This window comes from Phoxinus phoxinus (assembly GCF_949152265.1).
Source record: "Phoxinus phoxinus genome assembly, chromosome: 7".
NCBI lineage: Eukaryota > Metazoa > Chordata > Actinopteri > Cypriniformes > Leuciscidae > Phoxinus > Phoxinus phoxinus.
Window position 1 is genome coordinate 26252121 of NC_136882.1, and position 18504 is coordinate 26270624.

The 18504-nt window shown below is 38.5% G+C and overlaps 1 protein-coding gene across 7 annotated transcripts in view; it reads left to right on the forward strand.

Moving 5' to 3' along the window:
* The window catches only part of klf12b (Kruppel like factor 12b), an 80042-nt gene that overhangs the window by 59870 nt on the left and 1668 nt on the right, over positions 1-18504 (forward strand). For 6 of the 7 annotated variants that reach the window (XM_079618395.1, XM_079618391.1, XM_079618394.1 and 3 more), the window contains 3 exons: positions 1540-1622; positions 7062-7563; positions 12596-12731. In XM_079618395.1, coding sequence (XP_079474521.1) covers positions 1557-1622; positions 7062-7563; positions 12596-12731 — 704 coding nt within the window. In that variant the 5' untranslated portion in view covers positions 1540-1556. The remainder of the gene's footprint in view (positions 1-1539; positions 1623-7061; positions 7564-12595; positions 12732-18504) is intronic. The other variant, XM_079618397.1, reaches the window with a different exon arrangement.

The following is an 18504-nucleotide window of genomic DNA, read 5'->3' on the forward strand; positions in this document are numbered from 1 at the left end:
AGACGGGGGAGAGAAACTGCCTCTGTGGGAGTTCTGGAGCGTCTCATCTCCCCATCATGCCGTGCTCTACGAGCTATATTAACTTGTAATCAGATTCCACCAGTTCATTAAGGCTGTCTCCTCGTGCATCCCTTGGATGTTGAGGGAGGTGGCCACTTTTTTTTTATTTGTGAAAGAGTCTGGTAGAGCAATGCCCACTGTAAAGCACAGAGCTGTAACAAGCCTGTAGTCTTTGTTCCGAGACTCAGACGCCTGAGGGGAGTTTGCTCAAAGACGTGGATTCTGTTAGAAAGTCTTGTCATTTGTGTGGATATACAAGAAGAGAAATGTCAGGAGACTCTGATAGCAGAGGCAGCCTTGAATGTGTGAATGCACTGTATGTAGCTATATGTATGTGTGTGTGTTGTACGAGTGAGTGCACGTGTTTGCTAGCACAGCTCTACCCTATAGACATGACGCAGGTCGCCTAGGTGATGACAAATGTTCTTTCCTGTCTACAGGTCCCTTTACACCCGGCATTAATGCATTTTCAGATCACTGGAATCCAAAGATGGTCTGGAATGGTTTTTGCCCGTATTAAAGACATACTGTACATCCATTATTCATTCAAGTATTTTAGGAATTGCAATCTGATTAACTGAGCTTTATATGCTTTTTACCTGTATTGTTTTTCTCTCTTTCTTCTTCATAAATAAATAAATAAATGACACATTCGGCTACTTATAAGCAAAATGTAACGACGCTACTTTGCTAATAAGTTGTTAGAGCAGTGGTTTCACAATGTTAAAAAAGAACAACAGATACTGTGGTCTTGTGATTTGATTATTAATGAATTAGACTCATTTTGTCTTTTTAAAGAGAGTTAGCCTATACTTGCTTAGCTATGCTAAGCTATAAACATACTAGACTAAGCTATTAGCCTGAAGGCTAACTAAAAGCACAAAAAGGTAAATGTTTAATTGGAACATTGTGATATCTAACTAACTAAACAAACAAACAAACAATACATAAAAAAAAGTTAATTGATGTCTATTTTTGATTAGGAACCAAATAGAGTAATAGAGTAGTCATAAAACGTATTCTCACAGTTGGTGGAGTAGCTTTGGGATCCAAGGGGGATAGGATACTGCAGGGAGATTTTGGATCTCTATAATGTTTAACAAAAAACTAAGGGCAAATCTTCATTTTTCCTCTCAAAGTTACTTATTGGTGTTTATTCACAAAAAAGCTATTTATCCTGGATTCTCTCAGCTTTCTCTTAGATTTATTACTACGCTACATTCTGTGTCGCTCACTCTTCACAGCCATTTAGGTGTAAGATACCAGCCAAAATACAGGCCAGATGCGTTTGTTTACCCTCGGACATAAACCCGAACTGCTTACTGACTGCATACCATCATGACATCATTGCCTGTTGCATTGTAGCCTGCGCTATTGTTTCGGAGCATGCTAGGTATGACTCAATCACTGAAAAGGTGAGAGGAGTCACACGCAGCTTTCTCATGCCTTTCTCTTTTTCCTCTCTCTCTCGGCTCGCAGACGCCATCAATAACAGGATGTTAATGCTAGACGGAATGCCTGCAGTCCGAGTCAAAGCAGAACCTCTGGAATCTGAGAGAGGGGTAAGAGAACAGTTGTTTTTCATACAATATTTGTCCTGACCTCTTATCCATTCTCTTGTACCACCTTCCACTTCTGTTCTTTCACCCCTCACACGCCCACCCTCTCGCTGTGATTCCCCTAATTACTCCCAGGCGTGTGTGTGTGTGATGTGGAGAGCCACAGCTGAAACAGGAATGCTCCCAAGTCCCAAGGCTTGCAGACAGGGCCAGTGCAGCCAGGACAGCCATTTTGGCAGGGCACAAGCACAGATGCAGATACACTGCTATAGAGGGTCGTTTTTTCTTTTTAGTCATTATTTCTTCATATGCTGCTTACCTAAGTGCACACATACATGCACTTATACATGATCGTCCAGGCACATCTATTAGAATACTGTTCATCTATATATAAGGGTTTTCAAACAAGCAAGAGGGTGCTAGGGGGTTTGCGGAGCATTTCAGTGAGAAAAGGTGTTTTACATATTGTGTATTTTAGGGCTGTCAAAGTTAACGTGTTAACAAATTCATCAAATATGTTTAACAATATACTTTTAATTAAAATAAGAAGTTTTGCAAGTTTTCATAGTTAATCATTTAATACAAATTTTTAACACATTTACTGACTTTTACATTATTACTTTTTAATTTTCAGTTCTGTTTGGAATTTATTAATTAATTATGATTTTTAAAATGATATTAACAGCCATAGCTTCTAACGGAAAGAAATTAAAACATATTTATAGTTATATATTAAACAGTGTATATGGGGTCAGTAAGACATAAGTTTGTGGTCAGTAAGATTTAATACTTTTCTTCAGCAAGGATGGATTAAGTTGATCAAAAGTGACAAAGATATTTTGTTGGATTTTTATTTATTTATAAATAAACAGTTTTCATAAATAAAATTATGTTTTTATTTAAACAGTCTGTTCATCAAAGAATCCTGAAAAAAATATATTCAACATTAATACAATTAAGAAATGTTTCTTAAGCACCACATAAGCATATTCAAAATATATTTTAATATATTCAAATAGAAAGCAGTTGTTTGAAATTGTAATTATATTTCACAATATTACTGTTTTTACTGTGTTTTTGATCAAATAAATGTAGTCTTGGTGAATATTTTTCTTTTAAAAACAAAAAAATCTTACCATACAAACAGTTGTGCATCGTGAACATTTTTTGGATATTAATTTGTTTCAAAATAGGGATTGCCATATTCTGTGGTTCTTGGAAGTTTTAAAAGCCCTGAACTACATAACTAACCTGTCACATTATCATAAGCTTTTGACTCAGCATAGCACAGTGTATAAATTCTATTCTATTCAGTGAACTCCACATGAATTTCTCAGTTAATGAAAAGCACAAAAGCAGGTAATGGATGATAGACGAACTACTTTCTTAAAGAGAGAACCTGTTAATAGTTGCGTCTGAGAGCCAACAACGTTATGTTCTACTTCACAAGCCAGCATAGCAACACCTTGTTTCCTTCCTGCGAAAGGCTGATAGACGTATTCATCCATATGCGTCAAAATGCTGTCAAGCGCCAGGAAGTGTGCAACCTACACAATAACTCTTTGAAGTGCATCTCATTGCTCAAACATGGTCGTCATTCCGGTGGCCACTTGCCAAGACCTTGCTGAGAACGGTTTGCCCCAGTTAATGCCCTCACTTGCTAGACCGAGATCTCATCTAGGATCCTCAAATAAAGTAAAAGTCATCAGTAAAGAGCCAAGGTGGAAAGTACGGAGGAGTGAGAGGTTGAGGTTTGAAAACCTTTCTACAGAAACAAGTTTTTATCACCTCAAAGTCTTTCATTTACATTGTATTCCATATGAAAGGAGGTCATGTGTGCCACAGTACACTAGTTCAGGGGTTTTCAAAGTGGGGGCCGCAGCAAGTTGGAAGAAGAAGAAAAAGAAAAAAAGAAAACGTAAAAAAAAAATTATATTATTATGAGAATTGTTATGAAATAGCATTATAAAAAGTTGTCGCATAGCAGCCTATCTGAACATTATACTTTTAATGCTAATATTTTAGAGATTAGGCGACCGGCCAATCAGTCTGACATATATGCCAATTTTTTTGCCGGTCAAATGCACTCGGGTGCTGCATGATTAACATCGCGCAGCATCACACGTGCACACGGATGTAGAAAACCTCGTGAATTTATAAAAAAAAAATATATAGAAAATAAATATTTGTGTGTGCTGTAAAGTGGTTAGAAAAATGAAATCGGAATCGGCTAAAATCTGTATCGGCAGGTCAAAGTCAATGAAAAATCGGAATCAGCCTAGAAAATTGTAATCGCTGCATCTCTATAATCTTTCTGATTGGCTGGTATCAAACACCATCTCATAATCTGATGTTAACAGATGTTTTATGTATTTATTTCTACATTTGCCGTAGTATCGATGGGTTCAATAACACATCCTGTAAAAGGGGGGCCTTGGCCAGAACCTCGTGATATTTGGGGGGCCTTGTCATGGAAAAGTTTGGGAACCCCTGCACTAGTTTACACTTTCAGTCTGCTATGGTTTACAGTTTCATCTGTTTTTCTTTCCTATTCACATTTCATCTCGAAACGCTGTATGTTGGATCAGCCAGTGATACCATATGAATAATCATCAGAGGTATAAAGAGTACCTTAAAACCATATTCAAGTAAAAGTACAGATATCTTACAACGAAAAAGACTCCATTACAAGTTAGAAGTCACCAATTTCAATGCGACTAGAGTAAAAGTTGTTAATGTTAAGTAATATTTAAAACCTACATGCTGGTTTCGGCCTCATCACCGGCTGCATGTTCTCATGTGAAACTTGCATGAGAACATAAATATATATATATATATATATTTAAATGTATACAGTATGAAGAGTGGAGATGAGGTCTATTTAGGAAGGAGGTTTGTCTCAGAGGGGCCGCAAAGGCCTAAGGCTACAGAAGCCGAAGGCACAGCTCCTCACAATGTCCTAAATACACACACAAACAGAAAAAACATATGCAGTATAAAGCCTCTTAAGCACACCCTGAAGGGTACATCACAGAATTCAATAGAACAAGAGTGAGAGTTCACCACAGACAAACACTGTTCCGAGTGATCTTTTTCAGAAGAAAAACAATGGAGGTTGCATTGCTGCGCAAGGAACTGATTAGAAAGGGTTTGTCCCTTTTGCTTGAAACAAAAGATTACAGAGGCAGTTTTTTTCAATTAGATAGCGAGTCTGTTAAGCATGATGCTGATTGGTCATTAGAGGCACCTCCCTTCCCTTTCACACAACCCTCATTAGCAGGGTGCTGATTGCATGCTATGCTAATAGAAATTCACTCACTGGGTTTGATTACTACCCTTTCTGTGCAGCTGTGCAGCATTTTTAAAGAATAAAACACTCAAATTGACAAAAAATCTGACCATGTTCAACATTTATTACAGCAAAAAATGTTTTATATAAATGTGGCATTTGATTTGCGATCAGGTTAATGAATGTGTTTAATATGAATCAGGAGGTTATCTTGTTTAATTTGATATATTTACTCAAAACGTTCACCTAGAATGTCTGCTATCTTTTTTCAATTGTTAGCCAATGTTTTTTATGTGTTTGTTTAATTATGTCTTGCCAATTTGGTTGCTGTTTTAGAACATTTTAATAATTAATAAAAAAAATATCAATATGCTTATTGCTTAAAATACAGTGGAGTTAGGGGAAGGGGTTAATGAGGGTTGGTGTAAAAAAAAAATCAGTTACAGATGCTAAAGGAGCACTTAAAAAGAAAAGGAAAAAAAAGCAAAACTTGTTTGGCCCGCAAGAGAAAACTGACTTGGAGATATTTGCAGACCCTATAATCCCTTTATAGCCCCACCAGTCAATTGAGTAGAGCTGTGAAAAAAGGTTCATTGTGCTTTTTCTTTAGCACAAAAACTCCTGAAAGAGACTAAATCACCAATGAACCATTGTTGTCAGCGCTGTCACACTTTGCAGAAAGGGGTTTCTTTGTTCTGTATATACTGCTCTTTTCCCTGCCCAGTCATATCAGTATTGTAACCCTGACCTTAAGGTCACATGTCCTGACCTGTGACAATGCCCTCTGAACCCTGAATGACTCCACCTGGGTTTTTACGGGTCATGTCAGCATATTTAATTGCCTGACATTTGTTTGTTTTTGGATTCAAATGCAGTTTTATTGTACCACATACTGCTGATTCATTGGCCGGTTACGCTCAGTGACTCCACGTTTTCAGAGTAAAAATAGTATGAGCTCTGGGGGGAAAATTGTAATTTGCTACAGGCCCACTCAGTCTGCATAAAGAAAAGTGAGTCTATAAACAAAGTCAAGCCGTGATTCTCCAGCAGACCGTTTATCACATCTGCAGTCGCAATTCGAGAACTTTTCCCCTCGGTTTAATGAGCTGCTCTGTCATGATTAGCCGCCTGCTCAGGACTGATCATTTCACTGTATGCGCTTTACTGCAGAGATGAGCGCGTTGTCTGCTAGCACTTTAGATGTTTTTTGAGCAGACAAATGTGTGGAGTTGACAGATCAGGTTTTCAAGATGTAGTTCTGAAAGTTGAGAAAGCAAAAAAAAGGGGAAGATATGGTATGTCCATGTTGCGGACCACAATTTGAATGTGCCGGGAACTGTTGTTATAAATTATATTATGAAAAGCTTTTCTTCATATTTTTGATCAACAGTATATTTTAACTCTTTCCCTGCCATTGAAATAATTTTCCGTCGTTTGACACAACGCTTCCCCGCCATTGACTTGCTTTTCCGATAATCCATGTTTTCACTGTTATGCGGCAGGGGCCTCTATTACGCAGCTTCTGAAATAGTACTGAATCTCTGGATCTAAAACAGAAACAAACGAAAGAAGCATGGCTGACGCACATGTAAGCTAACGCGATCAACAAACATTAAACAGCATATAAATCAAAACTGCCTAACGTTATCGAATGAAATGTCGACCCAGGACGAGATATACGACTGTGCAAGCTTTAGGGGTGTTGATGGACTCGATCTATGTTTTGATCACCGCTCTGAATTCGAACCGGTGGTAGTCTTTGACAAAAATGAGAATGTCTCAGCTTTTTTTCAGAATGTTGCTCTTTTTTTGTGTTATAAAAACAAATGCATGAAGGTAGAAAAAACAAGAAAAGAACAGAGCCTTTGCTTTTAAACAATAAAACATGTAGCAAAATATTTTAGGGCCATGAAAGTTTTGTTACATTTAAAAAAAAAAAAAAGTTAATGCTGGCAGGGAAAGAGTTCATATTTAATACAGTTTAAAATATAAAAATGAACATAAAATATAATTATTTTTGAAAATGTATATATATAAAAAAAACTGAATTACTGTCATAATGCACATGAAAAAAAAGAACTCATCAATGAACATTTGTGTCAGAAATTTGATTGAAGAGATTTACACGGCTTTTATATATGTCTTCCTCACAGTCACCCAAAGTGCACGGCTATCCTGATATGGAGGCGATGCCAATCCTGCTCAGCAAAGTGAAGGCAGAACCTCCAGAAGACCTGCTCTCATCCGAGCAGTTCCAGACCCAGACGGAGCCCGTGGACCTGTCAATCAACAAAACACGGACGTCGTCTCCTTCATCCAACACCTCACCCATTACCTCAGCCTTCTCTCCGTCCTCCTCTTCATCATCGTCGTCCTCACCTTCCGTCATCGCCTCCATCTCCGCGGGAATGCCCTCTGTTTTGACACCCGGGCCGTTGGTGGGCTCTTCTCATGGAGTTAGAGGCCAGCAATTTTTGCACATCATCCACCCTGTTCCCCCTTCGAGTCCCAGTAAACTGCCCAGTCAGGTGCACCGTATCCCTGTGGTGGTCCAGTCACTGCCCCTCATGTACACCACAGCTGTACGCTCTCCTTCCACCCTCAACTCCACCATCATGTTACCTCTCCTGGACGAGGCCAAGTGCCTGGGCAAAGGTAAGAACCTTATTTTTTATTCATTTTTCATACAGTAATCTGATTCCTTAATTTGAAAAGTTGGAGGTTTGCAACTTAACAGTTTGAGAATTACTTAATTGATCACCACTGTGTCCTTGGGTGAAGCACTTAACAGCAACACTGCCCCAAGGGGAAAATAAATCATGGTGAAAAAATGAAAGCTAATTAAAAGAATCTGTTCGAATTTGTTTTTAAAAGACTAGCTTCAGACAGCAGAATCTCTCTGTCCTTTCTTCACAATAAAGCACCATAGTCATAATGACATGCAGATATGGGTTGATTGTCCTCAGCTGCCTGCGTACTTCCTGCTGTTAGGGAGTATGTGATGTGTGTCAGGCCTTGCATACGCACTGCTTCTGAAGTGGAGGGCGTATAAACTAAAAGCCTAATTCCAAATCAAGTAAGCAGGGTGGGGAATTAATTCCTAACACCATCAGAATGCTAGTACTGTTTGGAGAGTGGCGGTCGACCTGCAAGCCATCTCAGATTGCCATTTGATAAAAAAATACTGTTGCTTTTTAAAGAAAAGTATGTTTGTTGAAGTAATATTTGATTCAGATTTGGAAGTCATTTGAAAAGCTGACAAGGTGCATTTTGTCCCTATATACATTATTCAGGATATTCCTAGCACTTTGCTGCTTTTTTCGAACACACCCAAGCATGTGAGGTATTTTCACACTTGCTTCATTTCATCTCAAATTGCGGTATACAGTGTAAATGCAAAGTGAACTAATAGTCTTTCACATATGGACCAAAAATGAGATATAAGGAAAAATTAAAACACTAAGAGAACTATTTATTTTTCACTTTGTTAAACATTTTTTTTTATTTTATTTTTATTTTTACATGAAAGGTCTGAATTTCGTTCGTTCGTTCGACTCAAATGTGAAAACACAATTGAGATTACAGCTACAGTGTAGAGATGTGCTTTTTACATTTGTTCAAGTTCACATGTGTTTCTTTAACTTTAGGCACTTAAATCCAAGTTTGTATTATACGTCTAGCCCACAGTTGCGGTGTAATTTTCTTTTTTTTGACCTCAAACAACAATTTTGCCCATAATAATGTTTTATATATAAGTCTGTGTACTTGTTTACCAAGGACACAACAGTGTTCAGTGAGGAATGAAACATGAGACATGATGTGTAGAAAACCAAACTAAAGAAAATGGTATATATACCATCATTTTATTATAGTAATTTAAATTAAATTATGTGTATTTAGGATACATAATGTGTTAGCTGTGAAAATAGCCATAGTAAGATTAAGATGTCTTTTTATTTTAAAGAAAGAAGCTCAAAATGTCATTTCCACCACACAATTGTGAAATGTTACGAAAAAAGAGAGAAAAAAATAGTCCTGGAATGCATGTTTGGGCTCTATTGGACATTATTAGTAGACAAATTTACTAGTGAGAGTGTGAAAAGTCTGTTATTTTTGAAAAGTCAACAGGGCCGAAGTGCCCATAGTTTAAGAAACATCCATATATAGGGAGTTGTATATGTTTACATTGAATAAATAAAATTCCCCATCCTACAGCTACTGTAAGGCCCACAGTTATGCAGTATCATAAGACACTAATCATCCTGGGATGAATGTGGTTTCTTCAAATGTAGAATATGTGTCGTTGTCTCAAGTCCAAGGTCACGCAGAAAGGTCCCACATGCCCTAATCAGAAGCACAAATCTCGCATGGTGCGTTCCCAAACTCTCGAGACCTCACCGGACTGCTGTTTATGGTTGGTTTCCTGTAGGGCGAGTTTTAATACTCTGGCAGTAAGCCATGATGTTGGGTGTTGCTGTCAAATGGTGTTCGGCCCGAGCGGAGGGCACAAGGGAGCTGTTTGTTGCTCAACCTCTTGTTTATCTGGGAAGGGTGTCTGTCCCAAATGGTTGGGCAGGGCTGGGCATCCTGCTAGGAGGAGGATTTAAATACTGGGTGTCTCGCTCAGCTTCAGATGAGAAAAGAAAGGAAAAACAAGGTTTGCATAATGGGGTGGGGTGGATATTGAAGATGGGTGGCACCGCGAGCAGTCAGGCACACAGCAACACGGACTCCACCCAGAAAGCTCTGAAACAGCACAGAGGAAATGGGGTCAGACCTGGGCGGGGTCAACAGGGTAGCAGACGGTGATATGCTTGCATGATAGTGAGACAGTTACATTTTACACACTATATTGAGACACCAATATGCACCGATCAGCACTTGCATGTAAATGTTTTCACATCATGGCCAGTGACAGCTGGAAACACAATGGACAGCGCACACTTTTACATGCTCACGCATACTCGTGTACAGGTTGCCAGGGGGAGGTGGGAGGGGGTGTGCCCTTCTCCACAGCTCTGTCTCCGGCTGAGTTACCATGGAAACAGGCTATGGCTGGAAACAACAGGAGAAAGAAATCATGGGGTTTGCTTCACCACCTCTTATGAACTCTCGCTTTTGTCATTGCCTTTATATGGTCGTTTTTAAGGAATATCCAGGCAAGCTATGAACTGTAGGTAGATTGAATGGATTATGGAGGAAACAGTAAACAGAGGCAGTACAGAGACAGACCATTTTATTTGTGAATGCGGTCTATAATATGTCTATAGAGTAAATACAAAATTATTTATTTTTTTAAATACATTTTTTAAAGATGGTTTTCCTCATGATTTAGTCTCACATCTTTTAGTTTAGGTATATAGCACATTAAAAGTGCAGCACAAACTAAAAAGACAAATAAAATGAGATAAATATTAAAAAATATAATACAAATAAGAAGTTATAAAATATTTCAGTGCATTAAAAATAATCAAGGGAATCAACAGTATACGAATAAGATTCTGGATTTGTTTTGAACTTTGATCTTGTATCATAATGTCATGTAGAATATAGTGTTTTGAATAGTTTTGCATTATACGGAGGTTATAATCTGCAATCATATGCTATAACTGATTTGTGTCTAGCCTGCCCTGAGTAGACACAATGGAGAAGGAGAGAGAAAAGCTCCAGGCTCTTGTAATGTGTCCAATTAATCTTTCATTGAAATCCTCCGTTAGTTTTTGCTGAGCGTTTGTGGCTAAAGTGGATGTTTAAGCTACCCTTGCAAAAGGCATAGAAACAGCTTATGGCTAACGGTAAAAAGCAATAGGTGTAAAGCTACAAGCTAGACCAGTGCATGTGATGTTTAACTTAATGATTCTTTACTAGTAAGTTGCACATAAAAAAATTATCACAGTATTGTTTGTATTCAAAAGTTTTGGCTCTAAGATTTTTTTTATGTTTGAAAAGTCTCTTATGCTTGCCAAGGCTGCATCTACTTGATCAAAAATACAGCAAAAGTGTTACAAAATATTATTATAATTGAAAATATCTACAATATATATCTACAAACTTTTGTGATAAAAAAAAAAAATATATATATATATATATATATATATATTTTGTGTGGTTTGCTGAGGTGCATTGTCTGCAATGGCAGCTCAAAAACAAACAAACATGGCCCTCAAAATTTTTACGTTTTACACCGAAATGCTCCTGAGATCAAATAACTGACATCTTAAGTGTTCCCATCATTCATACAGAAATTCATAAATTAGCAGCATAACTATGTCCAACACCCAAGAAATAAAGGGTGAGTGGCAGCACAGAGCAGTTGTCTTTAGACGCTCTCCGGGTGTCTGATCGCCTGTCCTGGTGACATGCCCGCAGGACACACCGCCCTAGGCTCATTGGGAGACAGCACGGACACCTCTGATCCGGGATCAGGTCTGACAGACTGCTGAGAGAGCAGCGAATTAGAAGCGTAGCCCTGCAGCCTGGGCTAACCCACATAATATTAACAAAGCTTGGAGTCAGGGAGAATGCTGCTCTCAATCTGTGGGGAATGAGATACAGTAATCAGAGACGGGTGTTCTGTGACCGCCAGTCTAAAACACTGACATACAGCAAGACGTATGCAGGCGTGTCTGAATTAAAAACCTGTAATTGATGACAAACTCACAAACAAGCACACGCCTGAAATGTATCATATGCTATTAAAATACATGTCGTCTTCATATTACATTATGCCCGACCCAGGACATGATAAAGCATCAATATATTTTTCCATTTATGCTTTTGGCAGATGCTTCTAAGGTTTACTTTTTTTTTTTTTTTTTTTCACAAGCTAAACGGTATGTTCTGATTGTCTGGGATTCTGTCACTTCATACAATTGTTGTCATTGTTAACTAAAACTATAAAGAGTCCTTTACAATAATTGAAATAAAGCTGAAATATAACAAAATATAAATATGAAATGAAAAACGTACAAAGTTAAACTAAATGTTGCCTTGGCACCTAACTGAAATAAATAAGTGTAAGTACTAAATTACATAAAACAATTTAAATAAAAATAACAAAAAGCATGGAACAATATTGCTACAAATAAAAAGAAAATGTAAAATATTAAAATGAGCTAATAATATAAGCTAATTCAAAATATTAATAAATATTATAATCGGAAATACTGTTGTATTGTGGCTGGTTACCAATATGTTTTATTAAACAAGTTTTTAGGTGCTGTAAGATGAATTGAAGGGTGTTTCTTCTACTATGGACCCTTTTGACCCTGTAGACCTTTTAGTGAATAAACCGCAGGGTAATTTCAACCATCTCAAAATTATGTAGCCTACTGTGTTTAATATCAGTCTGTGGTGGAAATTATATTTATAACATTTTTGGGCATTTGAAAAAGTTGCAAATATAAATAATAAAGGCACAATAATGTTTCCAAGACAGTTAATGTGACCTTAATACAATACACAGAAAAAAAAAAAAGTTGAAATCTGTTCGTTTTAATAAAAATCAACCCCTGGGACATTAAGGTGCCAAAAGTTGAAGAAACACCCTGAAATGCTGTGCTAATTTCTGCTCAGCGTCGTGTGGCATATTGTGGGCTTCTGAATGGGCCTGAGAATGGCCTCGGGCAGAGCGCATATTACAGTCATGTAACTAACCTCCTCCTCTGTTGTTCTCCCCCTGCGGCAGCACAAACAGACCCCAATGGCCTGTCGCCAAGACAAATCAAAAGTGACAGTGATGATGACGACCTGCCAAACGTGACCTTGGACAGTGTTAATGAAACAGGATCCACAGCGCTGTCTATAGCACGAGCGGTGCAGGAGTGAGTATCCTCCAAAGACACACTCTCACAAACACACCAGCGTGCACTGGAAATCAAGCTCCAACATATGCAGACTGACAATCTTCAGCTAGAAAGTTGTATCGACGTACTGCTAACAGTCTATTCGGAGATTCTGCTTTGAAGTTTGACTTTAAAGCAGTGGATCCAAGGCCCCCCTTAGTCCAAGACAATATTCAAAGGCCCTTCCATCTGCTGATATGCACCTAAAAAGTAAATCAACTCAAAAATATGATGATAGTTAAAAGTTGTACATCTGTTTTTTGTGTGTATTGTTTTAACTAGGATTATGTTAATAAAACTTAGGCCCATTTACCATTTACCATTACTGGTGTGCATCTTGAGACAAAACAAAGGCACTGACATATTTGAAGGTATGTCAGTGCAAGTTGCTTTCAGTTTTAAAACAGTTAAAACATGCATTTTAGTCTGGGATTAGGCTTAACCCTTGTCTGTGAAACCGGGGGTTAATATAAATAATTTGAATACTTATTGGGACCCCCTGGTTAAGAACCACTGCTTTAAAGAGGTTGTTCATCCAAAAATTAAAATTTATTTACAGTTTTGTGTTGTTTCCAATCTGTTTGACTTTCTTTTTCCTGCGAAACATAAAAAGATATATTTAAAAAAAATTATTTGTGTTTATTTTTGTCCGTACAATGAATGTCAGTGGGGTCCAATCAATGTTGTTTTAAACCTCTTTGACTTTCACTGTATGGAGAAACAGTTGAAACACTCTTTAAAATCCCCAGAGAACTAAAAGCCATGCAGGTTTGGAACGACAAGAGCGTGAATTAATGATTACAGAATGGGAATTTTTGGATGAACTATCCCTTTAATGTATTAAAGAGTTGGAAATGAACACCTTCTATCAAAAGACTTGTGCAAACTGTGAAGCGTTTCCTTATCGGCCATTCTTTGAAATACCAGCTCTTTGGTAACATTAGCTGTCATCTCCCATTCTTGTCTGCACAACTGCATGTGTCTTTACTCAGATGAGGTAGTCGTCCCTTTAAAGACGGTGACATGATCAAAACCAGAAGACTCTCAAGCCTGCAGGCTGTAAAAAAAACAGTCTAGGACTTCTCCCAAAGAGTTTTCCATGAGCCAGCCCCCCTACCAGCACCCTGTCGTCTGCCTGTTATTTAGGCAAATGGTTTGGAAAGTATTCCTGGATTCCTCTGTATGTCAGAGCTCATGCACTGATACCGTGCAAATGTTTCCCTTTGCTCCGAATGTGTTGCGAACGAACGGTACTAGGACTTTGCCCCACAGTGCAGCAGAATGCCAAAACACAGTTTAACCAGGTTTGCAAGAATGGTGTTATTGGGAGAGCTGCTGCTTTTGGCTGTTTACACACACACAGAGAGAGAGAGAGAGAGAGAGAGAGAGAGAGATGGAGAAAGAGGTCATATGTGCAGCTGTGTTCATTCTAGCATGTGAAATAAGATAACATTGTGGGCAGCGTCACCATAAAATACACTGATAGGATGGCGGACTCAATGGGCATGAACAAATAAGCATTTATCACATCAAGGAAGTGTTTGATGAAGAATATTGTCATTTAATTGGGTCAGTGTTTTTGCGCAGTAATCGAAGCAGAAAATTTGAAATGCCGGGCAATAAAATGCTGTCTAAACTGAGACCAGAGCGTCTAACGGTAGGAGTGATGTCTTCCCTTTGAGGGGTGAGTTCGTGGACGCGTAGGTTGGCTGGCACCGTGAAGCCCGCGGGACTAAAATAACCGGGCTCACGGACCTGTCAGAGGCCAGTCGCAGCCGACCCAAAATGACTCAGTCTCCACTATAAGACTGTCCTCTACACCAGACGAGCCAATTTAGGAGAGAGAGAACTGCTAGCTCTGCATTTAATTTAAATATCCATGCAGCAAAAGAAGCCGTCTATTACATCGGGGCACTCTGAGCGAGGGGCCAGATGTGTTATGTGCTGATATCTGGCTTTAACTTACTGATATCAGTTTCAGAAGAACAGATGAAAAGCATGTGGCCAACTTCCACATCTCTGAGTGACAAATGCATCTACTGTATGTGGGTTGATGTATTTTGTGTGTTCAAAACAGCCTCTGCTAAATCTATGAATCCCTATGGGGAAAGGACTGTAATATCGTTAAAGTGGCCATGGCAGGTTCATTTGGGTCCCTCGAGTCCCAAAGGGTCATTCGGTCAGACAAGTTGGGAGTGTGGCTACACACACAGACACACAACTACACATTTTCAGTTCTTTTAGGACAGAAACACACTTGCATTACTGTCGCATTATCAAACTTCAGTACTAAGGATGCATGATTATATGAATTATTATTTACTGCTGTGGCCTATATTAGATATTTATTGATTTATATTGGATATTGCCATCAACTAGTGCTGACTTAAAAGGATAGCTCAATTGTGACCCTGGATCACAAAACCAGTCACAAGTCGCACTGGTATATTTGTGGCAATAGCGAACAATACATTGCATGGGTCAAAATTATTGATTTTTCTTTTATGCCAAAAATCATTAGGATATTAAGTAAAGATCATGTTCCATGAAGGTATTTTATAAATTTCCTACCGTAAATATATAAAACATATATTTTTGTGAGTAAATGCAGCACAATCACGAACATAAATGGACAATTTTAAAGGCGATTTTCTCAATGTTTAGATTTTTTTGCACCCTCAGATTCCAGATTTTCAAATAGTTGTATCTCGACCACATATTGTGCTATCCTAACAAACCATAGATCAATGGAAAGCTTATTTGTTTAGCTTTCAGATTATGTATAAGTCTCAATTTCATAAAATGTACCCATGTGACTGGTTTTGTGGTCCAGGGTCACAATTAGTATTGATAAAATATGAATATTGATTACCGACTATATTATTTTATGTCTAGACTTATGAGTAGACATACAGTAGTCTAACCTAATCTCTCCCTGGTTCTTCTGTCATTCCTTTCTGAAGCCTGCTTTCTCTTTGTGGGATTGCTGGATGAGAAGCAGGTCTTGTTGTGACAAATGTTTAGGGGAGCGTATCAGAGAACACCCGGAGCCCCCAGCAGAAAGCTTACTTCGCTGGTCACTCTGAAGGGAGAGCTGAGACAAATGGAGCAAGAGCTCAATTCAGTCTGATTGGAAACATTTCAGAACCGAACAATTCATACACCCCACCCCCAAACACACAGACAAAAGCACAAAGCCAGTATGACAGGGTTATGCAGGGTTTACACAAGAGCTGTATCAAAGGTCTAGGCATCATCTGGGCTGCAAAGCTCTTCTGTGTTCTACAGTAAGTGACGGCACTAGCATACGTTGGACATGGATGGATCAGTGGCTGGACATGGACAAAGGCTTTGATTGAACTAAAATTGTATATAAAAGCAAAGAAAAAAGTGGGGTATAAACTAAAAGTAGCTTGGTCCTCATTGTTCTGGGGGATGTGAGGCTTGGGCTGGGCAAAATAGGGGTCCATCCAACCAGGAGATCATCCTAGTGTCCGCCACCATACCTGAATCTAGAGGACACCTGGTGCCTGCAGGGAGGACAGCAGATGTGTGAGACTGGATGTCAGTCCTCCTGCCCAGATGTTTATTACATTATAGATTTAAATTAAAGATCTACTGAAAATGGATTTAGCTGATATCAATATCCTCCGTTTCAATGTTTTTTTTTCAACCAAAAATCCCAATAAAAGCCAGTAAAAACAAACCAATCAATAAATAAAATTATATACAAATACACTACCATCCAAATTTTTAAAGACATTACTTTTATTCAGCAAGCGTCAAGGACACATTCAATTGTTAAAAAAAGACATATATAAATTATATACAAAAATATAAATTTCTTTAAAAAAAAGAAATGTATAATATTACAAAAGTTTTCTATTTCAAATAAATGCTGAATAGGCTGCTGAAAATTCAGCTTTGCCTTGACAGGATTTAAATTCCATTTTAAAATGTATTAAAATAGAAAACCGCTTTTTAAAATTTTAATAATATTTCACAACATTTTATTGTATTTTTGAACAAGAAAAAAAATGCAGCCTTGGTCAGCATAAGAGTCTTGTTTCAAAAACATTTTAAAATCTTACCAGCCCTAATACACACATGTTTATATTCATTTTAATATTCAGTTTCCCTCGCGTTTGTGAGCTGTAATTATAAAGCAATTTTTCAAGATTTTTTTTATAGATGTATAGCTTTGGCTGATTGAATAAAATTATATATATTGGTCGACGTCTCATGACAATGCACCTGATTTGAGAAGGACAATAAAGTGAAAAGGCGTCTGTACAGTACCTGTCAGGTGAATATGTATTTTCAAGTCATTTTCCACGATTCAGAGACTACTGTATCACTATTTATGTCAGTGGCGTCCCCTCTGAAATATATCAGACTGTAAACATCCTGTGAGAGTTCTTTCCACTGTAAATCCTGTCACTCCCTTCATGCTCCCTCACTCCCTCCAAGCTCTCCTTCCAACATCAACCCCCCTCCATTTTTATCTTGCCACCAACTTTCACTCTCACAGAAACTCTGTGACTCTTTCACTCTTGTAATTTCTCAGAGAGAGAGAGAGAGCGAGAGAGAGAGAGAGAGAGAAACAACCTGTTTGGCTCATTGCCTCTTTCTCGGCTTCTCTTTGTCTCCTCTTCTCAATTTCACTTCTCCCCTCCTGGGTCTCTTTCTTTCTCTCTCTTTCACTCTCTGTGTGCTTTTGCTCGAGGCAGCGATAGAGAGTTCAGCCTCATTTCTCACACATTGGCTCATTTCCGCTAGGCCTTCGCTTGGCAGCGCACCAACACCAACAGGTGACCCAGGAGCAGGGGAGAAACAGGAAGTGGGCTGCGTGTGGTGGAGACAGTTCACTGGAGGGGTTGTCTGGCTCCGCCCCCCCCCAGGCCCAGCCCATGCCAATCAGCAAAGCAGGGGACATACAGCTCTTATTACCTTAGAAGGGAAGGCGAGCGAGGACAATGTAATGTAATTAGGCGCTCCTCTCTGTCTCTACCTATGGGAGAAATGGAACAAAACGACTCGTACGCTCTCTCACTTTCAAACACAGCGTGTCCTCACACTTACGTGGCTCTCTGCTCTTCTCCAACAGTTCAGCGAGCTCATTGGTTGATATCATGTACAAATCCTCTCAATGAGAGCCAGCTTTACAGTCTGAAATCGGGCCCACCGTCTGGAATGGCAATAATTCATTTTCCCACAGCAATCAGAACAGACAGTGTGTTAATACTGTGGAGTTTTATTTCTCTGATCCTGTAATATCGTGATTTGGAATAAGTATGTAAAAACATTCTTTTGGATTTTACTAACAGCAAACTAACAAGCAACAAATGTCACATCTCTATAAGAATTATGGCTGGTTTTGTAAGAAAAAAAGGCATGTTTTTTGGCCTCTGAACAGTTGTCTTGTACCATCAAAATGAAGCTAGCCTACAGCGCCATCTAGTGATACATTTTGAGTAGCAATAAGTAAAATAATAAATAATAAAATCAGTAAAATATTGCTTAGAGAATAAAAAAAATTCTCACACTCTCCGGTTATTTGTTTAGCATCAGAATGTGGAAGATAGTGGCATGGTTGTCGGTACCAGGCAGGCTGGTCTGAGTATTTTATATATGGCTGATCTACTAGGTATCACACAACCATCTCTAGGGATTACAGAGAATGATCTGAAAAAGAGAAAATATTCAGTGAGTGGCAGTTCTGTGGGCAAAAATGCCTTGTTGATACCAGAGG